This window comes from Rana temporaria, chromosome 12 (genome assembly GCF_905171775.1).
Source record: "Rana temporaria chromosome 12, aRanTem1.1, whole genome shotgun sequence".
In the NCBI taxonomy this organism is placed as follows: Eukaryota; Metazoa; Chordata; class Amphibia; order Anura; family Ranidae; genus Rana; species Rana temporaria.
Window position 1 is genome coordinate 3,749,531 of NC_053500.1, and position 13,108 is coordinate 3,762,638.

Sequence of the window (13,108 nt, forward strand, 5' to 3'; positions counted from 1 at the left end):
TTATCCTTCTGTAATATAATATTTAGTGTGTATGTACACATTGTATGTATCCGGCTCATCACGAAAGAGTAGCCAATAAGAAAACAGGGAAAATTTTGTCTTTCTGCCCCACCCCCTTTTTTTTTTCTTTTATGGGGCTCACTACCTGTAGCAGAATTGGTAAACCACCTGTTATGTCATAGGAAATGCCAAGCTCCTGGCTGATTCTTTGATAGGATGAGGTGTTTGGACTTTCACTGGCTGCATGCTTATTAAAGCCGGACACAGCCAAGCAACAAGCATTTTCAGAAGGAGGCCATTGAATATATATATCTCAATAGATGCCAGTGTATCGTAGTAACAATGTTTCTTTCTCCTGCGGTTGCAGACAGATGTGTTTTTTTCTGTGTTGTGTTCTGGGAGGGGAAGCGGAGGCGTCGCGCTCGGTGCGATCGGACGGAAGATCGCGCCTCTTCTGTGGTTGTGTGTTTGATTTTTTTTTCCTGTCTTTGTCACGTCATGTTTAACCCCTCGTGTGTTTCCTCCCCCAGGATCTGCGAGCTCCAGGCATCAGCTGCGCTGTAAAGGCGAGACGCGGGGAGCCGCGCACCATGGCGACCCGGATGGTGCTCCTCCTCCTCCTCGGGATGTTGGTGGTCGTTCTCTCCGAGAGCATCGATGGCACTTTCCCCACCCTGTCCAAGCAGCGTCTGAAGGGGAGGTTCCAGAGGGACCGGCGGAACATTCGCCCCAATATCATCCTCGTCCTGACCGATGACCAGGATGTGGAGCTCGGTAAGTGCGCTTCCTTCCACTAAAATCTGACCATACAGCGAATCCGGAAAGTATTCACAGCGCTTCACTTCTTCCACATTTTGTTATGTTATGCTCCTCCCATTCCCATAGGTATCGCAGGCTCCTCCCGTTCCCATAGGTATCGCAGGCTCCTCCCATGCCCATAGGTATCCCGTGCCCATAGGTATCGCAGGCTCCTCCCGTGCCCGTGGGTATCGCAGGCTCCTCCCGTGCCCGTGGGTATCGCAGGCTCCTCCCATGCCCATATATATCGCAGGCTCCTCCCATGCCCATAGGTATCCCGTGCCCATAGGTATCGCAGGCTCCTCCCGTGCCCGTAGGTATCGCAGGCTCCTCCCGTGCCCATAGGTATGGCAGGCTCCTCCCGTGCCCATAGGTATCCCGTGCCCGTAGGTATGGCAGGCTCCTCCCGTGCCCATAGGTATCGCAGGCTCCTCCCGTGCCCGTAGGTATGGCAGGCTCCTCCCGTGCCCATAGGTATGGCAGGCTCCTCCCTTGTGCATAAGTATCACAGTGTCCCCCCCCCCCCCCCCCCCATGGCCGGGGATGATTCCATTGGTTGGTTCTGGCTCCTCTCCGAGCCGCGTCCCCCGGACTTGGAAGATGTAAATAAGAATTGAATGTTCCCAGCTGCCGTCTCCTTACTCAGCACTTGCCAGCCGGCAGCGGGGCGGCTCGTGTGCCACTCATCTCCATAAAGGGTGACAAATGTACGGAAATTCTTGTTTTATTTATTTTTCTGCAGAAAAGCGTATTCGGCGCCCCCCCTCTTCCTCCCGAAATCCATCTTCACCTCATCGCGCCTCCGCATACATTAACTCGCACATTAAAGCTCTTTAATACAGACTTACCGAGCCGTCAAATCCCCAGACGGCGATGTGTGCGCCGAACGCACGCTTGTCAGATACGCCGCCGTAATCCAGACCCGGCGACATTACAACCATTTTCATCCCTCAATTAGACGGCCCCGCGTTTCTCCGAACGTTTCTCGGCGCGTGATTTATTCCGCCGCCGGTTAATTTGTCAACTGAAAGAATTCAGCTTTTTTTTTGCCGAGGAGTCGTCCCGCGACGTCTAATGAAAGCGTATCGATCGCTCGGCGATTGTGCGCGGTGTGGGAAGGAGGGAGGGGGCGGGAACTGACGGTCCCCGGAGATGAAGGAGCCGATTTGCAGAGGGCGAGATTGCTGCGCTGCCCCCTTTGTTGTCGGGAGAAATGTGGATTCCCGCGGTTTCGCCGGTTTGTTCTCGGCGGCGGCTCGTCGCCTTTTTCTTTTATAGAAATCCCAAATAATCAGAAAAAGTTTATTGTGCGCTTTGCAGAGACTTCTCCTTCTCTACTCGCCATAAATGAACTCCGGCCTTCCCCTTGGGATAGAACAGTTGTGCAGTTTCCTCTTCTGGTTTATTCTGATTTCACCGCACACTGCGAGCCTCTCGCAATTTGCGTCAGAAGCTGCAGCGAGTCAGATCGAGCCCCGCCCTCATTTCCTGCCTGAATCACCCAGCCCAGGGGTCTGCAACCAGCTGTTGCAGAACTACAAGTCCCATCATGCCTCTGGGGTGTAATTGTAATTGCCAGCCTTGCAATGCCTCATGGGACTTGTAGTTCTGCAACAGCTGGAGGGGCCGCAGGTGGAGAAATCATGACCAGGGATCTCCAAACTATGACCCTCCAGCTGTTGCAGAACTACATGTCTCATCATGCCTCTTCCTTTAGGAGTCATGCTTGTAACTGTTATCCTTGCAATGCCTCATGGGAAATGTAGTTCCGCAAAAGCTGGAGGGCTCCAGGTTGCCTCCCCGTGATCTAGCCCGTGGGTGCTCAACCTGTGGCCCATCAGCTGTTGCAAAACTACACGTCCCATCAGTGCCGGGACAGGGCCAATCAGTGCCCAGGGCAAAGATGCCAAACTGCGCCCCCCCCCCCTTCCCTTAGTGTTAGGGGGTCCAAATCCCTGTAATAAACCATTCCCCCCGGGGCAGCCGCCCCTCCTGCCCACCCTTGTCCCGGCCCTGTGTCCCATCATGCCTCTGCCTTTGGGAGTCATGCTTGTAACTGACATCCTTGCATTGCCTCATGGGACTTGTAGTTCTGCAATAACTGGAGGGGCAACAGGTGGAGCACCCATGACCAGGGATCTCCAAACTATGACCCTCCAGCTGTTGCGGAACTGCACGTCCCATGAGAAATTGTAAAACTCTGACATAAGCAGACATGATGGGAATTGTAGATCCTGAACAACTGGAGGGCCAAAGTTTGGAGACCCCTGAGTTGCCCTTTCCTCCCCAGCCTTGACTGTCCTTAGCCCCGCCCCTTGCAATTGAGGTTTAGCATCACAAATGGGGGGCGTTGCCTATGCAAATCCATCCTGCCTAGGAACGCCCCCACTCCTCCAGACTGACACCCACCCATCAAGGCATTGTGAGATTTGCATAACCCCTCCCTCTGCTTGCATCAGGCCTGAGGGCTCTTGAGAGGATTTACTGAAGTTGGGGGATGTGATGTTTTCAGGACGTTGTGTACCGCCCCCCCTGTCGGCCCCTCCCACCAGCCATGATCTGCCTTCTTTACATAGGGGAGCGACCAGGGTCAGGACAACAGGGGGGCTCTGCTTGAAGGGAGGGTCAAGCTGGGATCTCCAGTGGCTCCCCTTTTCCTTCCTATTACTGACAGGAGTGATTGTAGTATCACTCCTGTCAGAAGGGTATTTTTTTTTTCTTCTGGAGCATGGCGGCAACGCTGTCACTTGTTCAGTTCGGACCGGGTTCACAGCGAATTTCTGCATTCCAGGTGTTTCTGCATGTGTTTTTGATGCGTTCCAGTGTATTTATGCTTTTTTGTCCCCCCAATGCCTTCATCCCTCCCATACCAGATGAAGGCATTGTCCGGGGGGGGGGGAGTTGTACCAGGGCCAATCCTAGGGTCACAGACGCCTGGGTGCAGAAATATTTCTGGGGCGCCCCACATGGGCGTGGTCATCTCACTAACTCCTCCCCTTTTACAAATGTTTCTATGGCTAGGACTCAAACACAGAGATGCTCCCCTAAGAAGTCTTCATTAGTGTCCCCCATCAGAGTCCCCCCCCAGCAGGTGTCCCCCAGCAGGTGTCCCCCATCAGAGCCCCCCCCAGCAGGTGTCCCCCATCAGAGTCCCCCCCCCAGCAGGTGTCCCGCATCAGAGTCCCCCCAGCAGGTGTCCCCCATCAGAGCCCCCCCCCCAGCAGGTGTCCCCCATCAGAGCCCCCCACAGCAGGTGTCCCCCATCAGAGCCCCCCACAGCAGGTGTCCCCCATCAGAGCCCCTCCACAGCAGGTGTCCCCCATCAGAGCCCCTCCACAGCAGGTGTCCCCCATCAGAGCCCCCCCCCCAGCAGGTGTCCCCCATCAGAGCCCCCCCCCCCCCACAGCAGGTGTCAGATCAGTACTTGTACAACAGATTCCTGTAGCTCGGGCGCGCTGGGAGCAGAAGCACATTACAGGGGGCAGGGCATATGTGGCATCTTTGGACACAGACAAGGAGGAGGGAGGGGAGCACTTTGGAGCTTCAGGGGCAGGGTGCGGAGCACCCTGTGCACCCTGCCTAGGATTGGCCCTGGGGTGTACTGTGATTCCTGTGAGAGGGAATACTTACCTGGAACATTACATAGCATGCTGCACTTCACATGAAGATATATATCTGTATTCCTGTACACTGTCGGCAGTTGAGGGCACACAGCAGGCCTTTGGTAGCCTCGTATTTCACCGGCACGTTCTTCTCCTTTAGTAAGGAGTTAAGCCACCATTGGGGAATCTTTGTTGGTCTTCTGCATTGCCGGCTGACTTTGTGGTGATTAAATATTAGTCGGGTACTTCTGGGGGGGTTTAAATATTTAACTGTGGCCTAGTTGCGGAGGGCCGGGGGGAGGCGCGGAGATGGCGCTCGGCGCCCGGTCTGTCACTCCGCATTAGCTGGGTGCCTGCATTAGATCATGTGTTTTGGTGCGGTGGATGGCGTTGTTGTTGTGAGGTTCTATTAGAGGCGTCGGAGATCTCGGGGGACGCTCTCGGCATGTTGTGTTGTGGCTGCACAGATGCTGCTGTCGTATCCAGGCAGACACTTCCAATGTCATGTTGGAGAAACAACGTTGTATTCCTGCGGCGCTGCTAATGGCTTCTCCGCATAACAAGCGGCATGTTTATGGGGTCGGCTCTCAGTGTCGGTGTCTCTTCTGGAAGAAAATGGCAATTTAATATCAATTATCAGTCAGACATCTGAGGTCTGATACAAGGATACATTGGGTGGACATGAGAGGTCTGATACAAGGGTACATTGGGAGGACATCTGAGGTCTGATACAAGGGTACATTGGGTGGACATCTGAGGTCTGATACAAGGGTACATTGGGAGGACATCTGAGATCTGATACAAGGGTACGTTGGGAGGACATCTGAGGTCTGATACAAGGGTACATTGGGAGGACATCTGAGATCTGATACAAGGGTACGTTGGGAGGACATCTGAGGTCTGATACAAGGGTACGTTGGGAGGACATCTGAGGTCTGATACAAGGGTACATTGGGAGGACATCTGAGATCTGATACAAGGGTACGTTGGGAGGACATCTGAGGTCTGATACAAGGGTACATTGGGAGGACATCTGAGGTCTGATACAAGGGTACATTGGGTGGACATCTGAGGTCTGATACAAGGATACATTGGGAGGACATCTGAGGTCTGATACAAGGGTACATTGGGTGGACATGAGAGGTCTGATACAAGGGTACATTGGGTGGACATCTGAGGTCTGATACAAGGGTACGTTGGGAGGACATCTGAGGTCTGATACAAGGGTACGTTGGGAGGACATCTGAGGTCTGATACAAGGGTACATTGGGAGGACATCTGAGATCTGATACAAGGGTACGTTGGGAGGACATCTGAGGTCTGATACAAGGGTACATTGGGAGGACATCTGAGGTCTGATACAAGGGTACATTGGGTGGACATCTGAGGTCTGATACAAGGATACATTGGGAGGACATCTGAGGTCTGATACAAGGGTACATTGGGTGGACATCTGAGGTCTGATACAAGGGTACATTGGGAGGACATCTGAGATCTGATACAAGGGTACGTTGGGAGGACATCTGAGGTCTGATACAAGGGTACATTGGGAGGACATCTGAGGTCTGATACAAGGGTACATTGGGTGGACATCTGAGGTCTGATACAAGGCTACATTGGGAGGACATCTGAGGTCTGATACAAGGGTACATTGGGTGGAGATCTGAGGTCTGATACAAGGGTACATTGGGAGGACATCTGAGGTCTGATACAAGGGTACATTGGGAGGACATCTGAGGTCTGATACAAGGATACATTGGGAGGACATCTGAGGTCTGATACAAGGGTACATTGGGAGGACATCTGAGGTCTGATACAAGGGTACATTGGGAGGACATCTGAGGTCTGGTACAAGGGTACATTGGGAGGACATCTGAGGTCTGATACAAGGGTACATTGGGTGGACATCTGAGGTCTGATACAATGTTTCATTGGGAGGACATCTGAGGTCTGATACAATGTTTCATTGGGAGGACATCTGAGGTCTGATACAAGGGTACATTGGGAGGACATCTGAGGTCTGATACCAGGATACTTTGGGTGGACATCTGAGGTCTGATACAAGGCTACATTGGGTGGACATCTGAGGTCTGATACAAGGCTACATTGGGAGGACATCTGAGGTCTGATACAAGGGTACATTGGGAGGACATATGAGGTCTGATACAAGGGTACATTGGGAGGACATCTGAGGTCTGATACAAGGGTACATTGGGAGGACATCTGAGGTCTGATACAAGGGTACATTGGGAGGACATCTGAGGTCTGATACAAGGGTACATTGGGTGGACATCTGAGATCTGATACAAGGGTACATTGGGTGGACATCTGAGGTCTGATACAAGGGTACATTGGGTGGACATCTGAGGTCTGATACAAGGGTACATTGGGAGGACATCTGAGGTCTGATACAAGGGTACATTGGGTGGACATCTGAGGTCTGATATAAGGGTACATTGGGTGGACATCTGAGGTCTGATACAAGGGTACTTTGGGAGGACATCTGAGATCTGATACAAGGGTACATTGGGTGGACATCTGAGGTCTGATACAAGGGTACGTTGGGTGGACATCTGAGGTCTGATACAAGGGTATGTTGTGTGGACATCTGAGGTTTGATACAAGGGTACATTGGGAGGACATCTGAGGTCTGATACAAGGGTACGTTGGGTGGACATCTGAGGTCTGATACAAGGGTACATTGGGTGGACATCTGAGGTCTGATACAAGGGTACATTGGGAGGACATCTGAGGTCTGATACAAGGCTACATTGGGTGGACATCTGAGGTCTGATACAAGGGTACGTTGGGAGGACATCTGAGGTCTGATACAAGGGTACATTGGGTGGATATCTGAGGTCTGATACAAGGGTACATTGGGAGGACATCTGAGGTCTGATACAAGGCTACATTGGGTGGACATCTGAGGTCTGATACAAGGCTACATTGGGAGGACATCTGAGGTCTGATACAAGGGTTCGTTGGGTGGACATCTGAGGTCTGATACAAGGATACATTGGGTGGACATCTGAGGTCTGATACAAGGGTACATTGGGAGGACATCTGAGGTCTGATACAAGGGTACATTGGGAGGACATCTGAGGTCTGGTACAAGGGTACATTGGGAGGACATCTGAGGTCTGATACAAGGATACATTGGGTGGACATCTGAGGTCTGATACAATGTTTCATTGGGAGGACATCTGAGGTCTGATACAGGGGTACATTGGGAGGACATCTGAGGTCTGATACAAGGGTACATTGGGAGGACATCTGAGGTCTGATACAAGGATACATTGGGAGGACATCTGAGGTCTGATACAAGGCTACATTGGGAGGACATCTGAGGTCTGATACAAGGATACATTGGGTGGACATCTGAGGTCTGATACAAGGGTACATTGGGTGGACATCTGAGGTCTGATACAAGGGTACATTGGGTGGACATCTGAGGTCTGATACAAGGATACATTGGGAGGACATCTGAGGTCTGATACAAGGATACATTGGGAGGACATCTGAGGTCTGATACAAGGCTACATTGGGAGGACATCTGAGGTCTGATACAAGGGTACATTGGGAGGACATCTGAGGTCTGATACAAGGGTACATTGGGAGGACATCTGAGGTCTGATACCAGGATACTTTGGGTGGACATCTGAGGTCTGATACAAGGGTACATTGGGAGGACATCTGAGGTCTGATACAAGGCTACATTGGGAGGACATCTGAGGTCTGATACAAGGGTACATTGGGAGGACATCTGAGGTCTGATACAAGGATACATTGGGAGGACATCTGAGGTCTGATACAAGGATACATTGGGTGGACATCTGAGGCCTGATACAAGGGTACATTGGGTGGACATCTGAGGTCTGATACAAGGATACATTGGGAGGACATCTGAGGTCTGATACAAGGCTACATTGGGAGGACATCTGAGGTCTGATACAAGGGTACATTGGGAGGACATCTGAGGTCTGATACAAGGCTACATTGGGTGGACATCGGAGGTCTGATACAAGGGTACATTGGGAGGACATCTGAGGTCTGATACAAGGATACATTGGGAGGACATCTGAGGTCTGATACAAGGGTACATTGGGAGGACATCGGAGGTCTGATACAAGGGTACATTGGGAGGACATCTGAGGTCTGATACAAGGGTACATTGGGAGGAAATCTGAGGTCTGATACAAGGGTACATTGGGTGGACATCTGAGGTCTAAAACAAGGCTACATTGGGAGGACAACTGAGGTCTGATACAAGGGTACATTGGGTGGACATCTGAGGTCTGATACAAGGATACATTGGGAGGACACCTGAGGTCTGATACAAGGATACATTGGGAGGACATCTGAGGTCTGATACAAGGGTACATTGGAAGGACATCTGAGGTCTGATACAAGGGTACATTGGAAGGACATCTGAGGTCTGATACAAGGGTACATTGGGAGGACATCTGAGGTCTGATACAAGGGTACATTGGAAGGACATCTGAGGTCTGATACAAGGGTACATTGGGTGGATATCTGAGGTCTGATACAAGGGTACATTGGAAGGACATCTGAGGTCTGATACAAGGGTACATTGGGTGGATATCTGAGGTCTGATACAAGGGTACATTGGAAGGACATCTGAGATCTGATACAAGGGTACATTGGGAGGACATCTGAGGTCTGATACAAGGATACATTGGGAGGACATCTGAGGTCTGATACAAGGGTACATTGGAAGGACATCTGAGGTCTGATACAAGGGTACATTGGGAGGACATCTGAGGTCTGATACAAGGGTACATTGGAAGGACATCTGAGGTCTGATACAAGGGTACATTGGGAGGACATCTGAGGTCTGATACAAGGGTACATTGGAAGGACATCTGAGATCTGATACAAGGGTACATTGGGAGGACATCTGAGGTCTGATACCAGGATACTTTAGGTGGACATCTGAGGTCTGATACAAGGGTACATTAGGTGGATATCTGAGGTCTGATACAAGGATACATTGGGTGGACATCTGAGGTCTGATACAAGGGTACATTAGGTGGATATCTGAGGTCTGATACAAGGATACATTGGGAGGACATCTGAGGTCTGATACAAGGGTACATTGGAAGGACATCTGAGGTCTGATACAAGGGTACATTGGAAGGACATCTGAGGTCTGATACAAGGGTACATTGGGAGGACATCTGAGGTCTGATACAAGGGTACATTGGAAGGACATCTGAGGTCTGATACAAGGGTACATTGGGTGGATATCTGAGGTCTGATACAAGGGTACATTGGAAGGACATCTGAGGTCTGATACAAGGGTACATTGGGTGGATATCTGAGGTCTGATACAAGGGTACATTGGAAGGACATCTGAGATCTGATACAAGGGTACATTGGGAGGACATCTGAGGTCTGATACAAGGATACATTGGGAGGACATCTGAGGTCTGATACAAGGGTACATTGGAAGGACATCTGAGGTCTGATACAAGGGTACATTGGGAGGACATCTGAGGTCTGATACAAGGGTACATTGGAAGGACATCTGAGGTCTGATACAAGGGTACATTGGGAGGACATCTGAGGTCTGATACAAGGGTACATTGGAAGGACATCTGAGATCTGATACAAGGGTACATTGGGAGGACATCTGAGGTCTGATACCAGGATACTTTAGGTGGACATCTGAGGTCTGATACAAGGGTACATTAGGTGGATATCTGAGGTCTGATACAAGGATACATTGGGTGGACATCTGAGGTCTGATACAAGGGTACATTAGGTGGATATCTGAGGTCTGATACAACGTTTCATTGGGAGGACATCTGAGGTCTGATACAAGGGTACATTGGGAGGACATCTGAGGTCTGATACAAGGGTACATTAGGTGGATATCTGAGGTCTGATACAAGGATACATTGGGAGGACATCTGAGGTCTGATACAACGTTTCATTGGGAGGACATCTGAGGTCTGATACAAGGGTACATTGGGAGGACATCTGAGGTCTGATACAAGGCTACATTGGGTGGACATCTGAGGTCTGATACTAGGATACATTGGGTGGATATCTGAGGTCTGATACAAGGATACATTGGGAGGACATCTGAGGTCTGATACAAGGATACATTGGGTGGACATCTGAGGTCTGATACAAGGGTACATTGGGAGGACATCTGAGATCTGATACAAGGGTACATTGGGAGGACATCTGAGGTCTGATACCAGGATACTTTAGGTGGACATCTGAGGTCTGATACAAGGGTACATTAGGTGGATATCTGAGGTCTGATACAAGGATACATTGGGTGGACATCTGAGGTCTGATACAAGGGTACATTAGGTGGATATCTGAGGTCTGATACAAGGATACATTGGGAGGACATCTGAGGTCTGATACAAGGGTACATTGGAAGGACATCTGAGGTCTGATACAAGGGTACATTGGGAGGACATCTGAGGTCTGATACAAGGGTACATTGGGAGGACATCTGAGGTCTGATACAAGGGTACATTGGAAGGACATCTGAGGTCTGATACAAGGGTACATTGGGTGGATATCTGAGGTCTGATACAAGGGTACATTGGAAGGACATCTGAGGTCTGATACAAGGGTACATTGGGTGGATATCTGAGGTCTGATACAAGGGTACATTGGAAGGACATCTGAGATCTGATACAAGGGTACATTGGGAGGACATCTGAGGTCTGATACAAGGATACATTGGGAGGACATCTGAGGTCTGATACAAGGGTACATTGGAAGGACATCTGAGGTCTGATACAAGGGTACATTGGGAGGACATCTGAGGTCTGATACAAGGGTACATTGGAAGGACATCTGAGGTCTGATACAAGGGTACATTGGGAGGACATCTGAGGTCTGATACAAGGGTACATTGGAAGGACATCTGAGATCTGATACAAGGGTACATTGGGAGGACATCTGAGGTCTGATACCAGGATACTTTAGGTGGACATCTGAGGTCTGATACAAGGGTACATTAGGTGGATATCTGAGGTCTGATACAAGGATACATTGGGTGGACATCTGAGGTCTGATACAAGGGTACATTAGGTGGATATCTGAGGTCTGATACAACGTTTCATTGGGAGGACATCTGAGGTCTGATACAAGGGTACATTGGGAGGACATCTGAGGTCTGATACAAGGGTACATTAGGTGGATATCTGAGGTCTGATACAAGGATACATTGGGAGGACATCTGAGGTCTGATACAACGTTTCATTGGGAGGACATCTGAGGTCTGATACAAGGGTACATTGGGAGGACATCTGAGGTCTGATACAAGGCTACATTGGGTGGACATCTGAGGTCTGATACTAGGATACATTGGGTGGATATCTGAGGTCTGATACAAGGATACATTGGGAGGACATCTGAGGTCTGATACAAGGATACATTGGGTGGACATCTGAGGTCTGATACAAGGGTACATTGGGTGGACACATGAAGTCTAGTCTTGTGCCGTAGCATTGTATCACAGCATCATGGACTGATTTGCCTCTTTTTCCCGTTGCAGGTTCCATGCAGGTGATGAACCGGACCAGGCGGATCATGGCGCAGGGCGGGACGCACTTTGTCAACGCTTTCGTCACCACGCCCATGTGCTGCCCGTCCCGCTCCTCCATCCTGACCGGGAAATACGTTCACAACCACAACACCTACACCAACAACGAGAACTGCTCCTCGCCGTCCTGGCAGGCCCAGCACGAACCTCACACCTTCTCCGTGTACCTCAACAACACCGGATACCGCACAGGTGAGGGGGGCTGAGATACTGATAAGTCCCAGGTACCAATCATCATTAAAGAGTAACTCCACTTTTTTAGAGAACCTCCCCCCCTTCCACACAAGTGCACCCCCCCCCCCACACACCCCACCCCGTGCCAATGTATATAGTCGTGCGGCGGTCTGGAAGTGGTTAAAAAGAAAAAAAAAGCATGGCATTCCTTCCAAATCCATACCAGACCTGGTGGCACTGATCCAGCATGACGTGGACGTCCCCCCCCCCCCCCCCCCCCCCATTTTTGCATGATCAGATAAGTCTGGTTCCTCTTTAAATCCGTACCAGACCCAAAAGGACCTGGTCTGGGGGGCGGGACACCACGCGGTCTTTTTTTTTTTTTTTTTTTTTTCGGAAACGAATTTGTGCTCAAAACTGATGCTATGTGCGATTCTGATTCGTTCCCATAGAACAGTGGTCTCCAAACTGCAGACTGGGGGCCAGAAGCAGACACTTTTTTATTTACTAATGCAAACAATGGGGCCTAAGTCCCCTCCCACTGAGACCAGTTCCTCCCAGTGAGACCAGTGAAGGGGCACAACTCCTCCCACCGACACCAATGATTGAGCACAATTCCTCCCAATTAGACCAAAAATTGGACCCAAATGACACCAACGGTGGGACATAATTCCTCCCAGTGACACCAACGGTGGGACACTTTTCCTCCCAGTGACACCAACGGTGGGACACTTTTCCTCCCAGTGACGCCAACGGTGGGACACTTTTCCTCCCAGTGACACCAACGGTGGGACACTTTTCCTCCCAGTGACACCAACGGTGGGACACTTTTCCTCCCAGTGACACCAACGGTGGGACACTTTTCCTCCCAGTGACACCAACGGTGGGACACTTTTCCTCCCATTGACACCAACGGTGGGACACTTTTCCTCCCAGTGAC

The 13,108-nt window shown here is 50.5% G+C and overlaps 1 protein-coding gene across 3 annotated transcripts in view; it reads left to right on the plus strand.

Annotated features, from left to right (window-relative positions):
- SULF2 (sulfatase 2) overlaps window positions 1-13,108 on the plus strand; it is a 101,655-nt gene that overhangs the window by 36,656 nt on the left and 51,891 nt on the right. For all 3 annotated transcript variants that reach the window (XM_040331277.1, XM_040331276.1, XM_040331278.1), the window contains exons 2-3: window positions 531-774; window positions 11,947-12,186. In XM_040331277.1, the coding sequence (XP_040187211.1) occupies window positions 591-774; window positions 11,947-12,186 (424 nt within the window). In that variant the 5' untranslated portion in view covers window positions 531-590. The remainder of the gene's footprint in view (window positions 1-530; window positions 775-11,946; window positions 12,187-13,108) is intronic.